The 466-nt window shown below is 59.2% G+C and overlaps 1 protein-coding gene across 1 annotated transcript in view; it reads left to right on the top strand.

Moving 5' to 3' along the window:
• The window catches only part of EMH_0083800 (uncharacterized protein), a gene marked incomplete at both ends in the record, with an annotated part of 3,081 nt that overhangs the window by 1,642 nt on the left and 973 nt on the right, over positions 1 to 466 (top strand). Inside the window, one exon of the mRNA XM_013500675.1 lies at positions 3 to 327. Coding sequence (XP_013356129.1) covers positions 3 to 327 — 325 coding nt within the window. The remainder of the gene's footprint in view (positions 1 to 2; positions 328 to 466) is intronic.

Raw genomic sequence — 466 nt, 5'->3', positions numbered from 1 at the left:
CTGCTGCTGCTGCTGCTGCTGCTGGTCATCGGAGCGTTGCTGCACAGTCTGCAGCAAAGCAAGGAACTGCAGCAGCAGCAGCAGCAGATGCAGCAGGAACGACTGCAGCAGCAGCAACCAGCAGCAGCAGCAGCAGCAGCAGCAGCACCACCCGTCGTCGCGGTGGAACAGCAGCAGCAGCAGCAGCAGCAGCAGCAGCAGGATTTGCCCCTCTCTCATCTGGCCTATCAACCTCTGCATCCATTCCCCCCCCTCAGCAGCAGCAGCAGCAGCAGCAGCAGCAGCAGCAGCAGCTGAGCAGCAGCTGCTTGGCTGCACTCGAAGCAGGTATACTGAAACCCCAAGCTGCTTCTGCTGCTGCTCTTTGTCTCTTTCTGCGTGGCGTCTCCTTTCTGCAGCAGCACAGAAGAATATATAAATTACCCTTTACTCAGCCTGTTGCTGCGTTGCTGCTGCCGCCGTCGCC

Source organism: Eimeria mitis, genomic scaffold (genome assembly GCF_000499745.2).
Source record: "Eimeria mitis Houghton genomic scaffold, Emh_scaff5729, whole genome shotgun sequence".
Lineage (NCBI taxonomy): Eukaryota > Apicomplexa > Conoidasida > Eucoccidiorida > Eimeriidae > Eimeria > Eimeria mitis.
The sequence above is the reverse complement of the archived record's forward strand: the minus strand, read 5'-3'. Positions and strand labels throughout refer to the sequence as shown.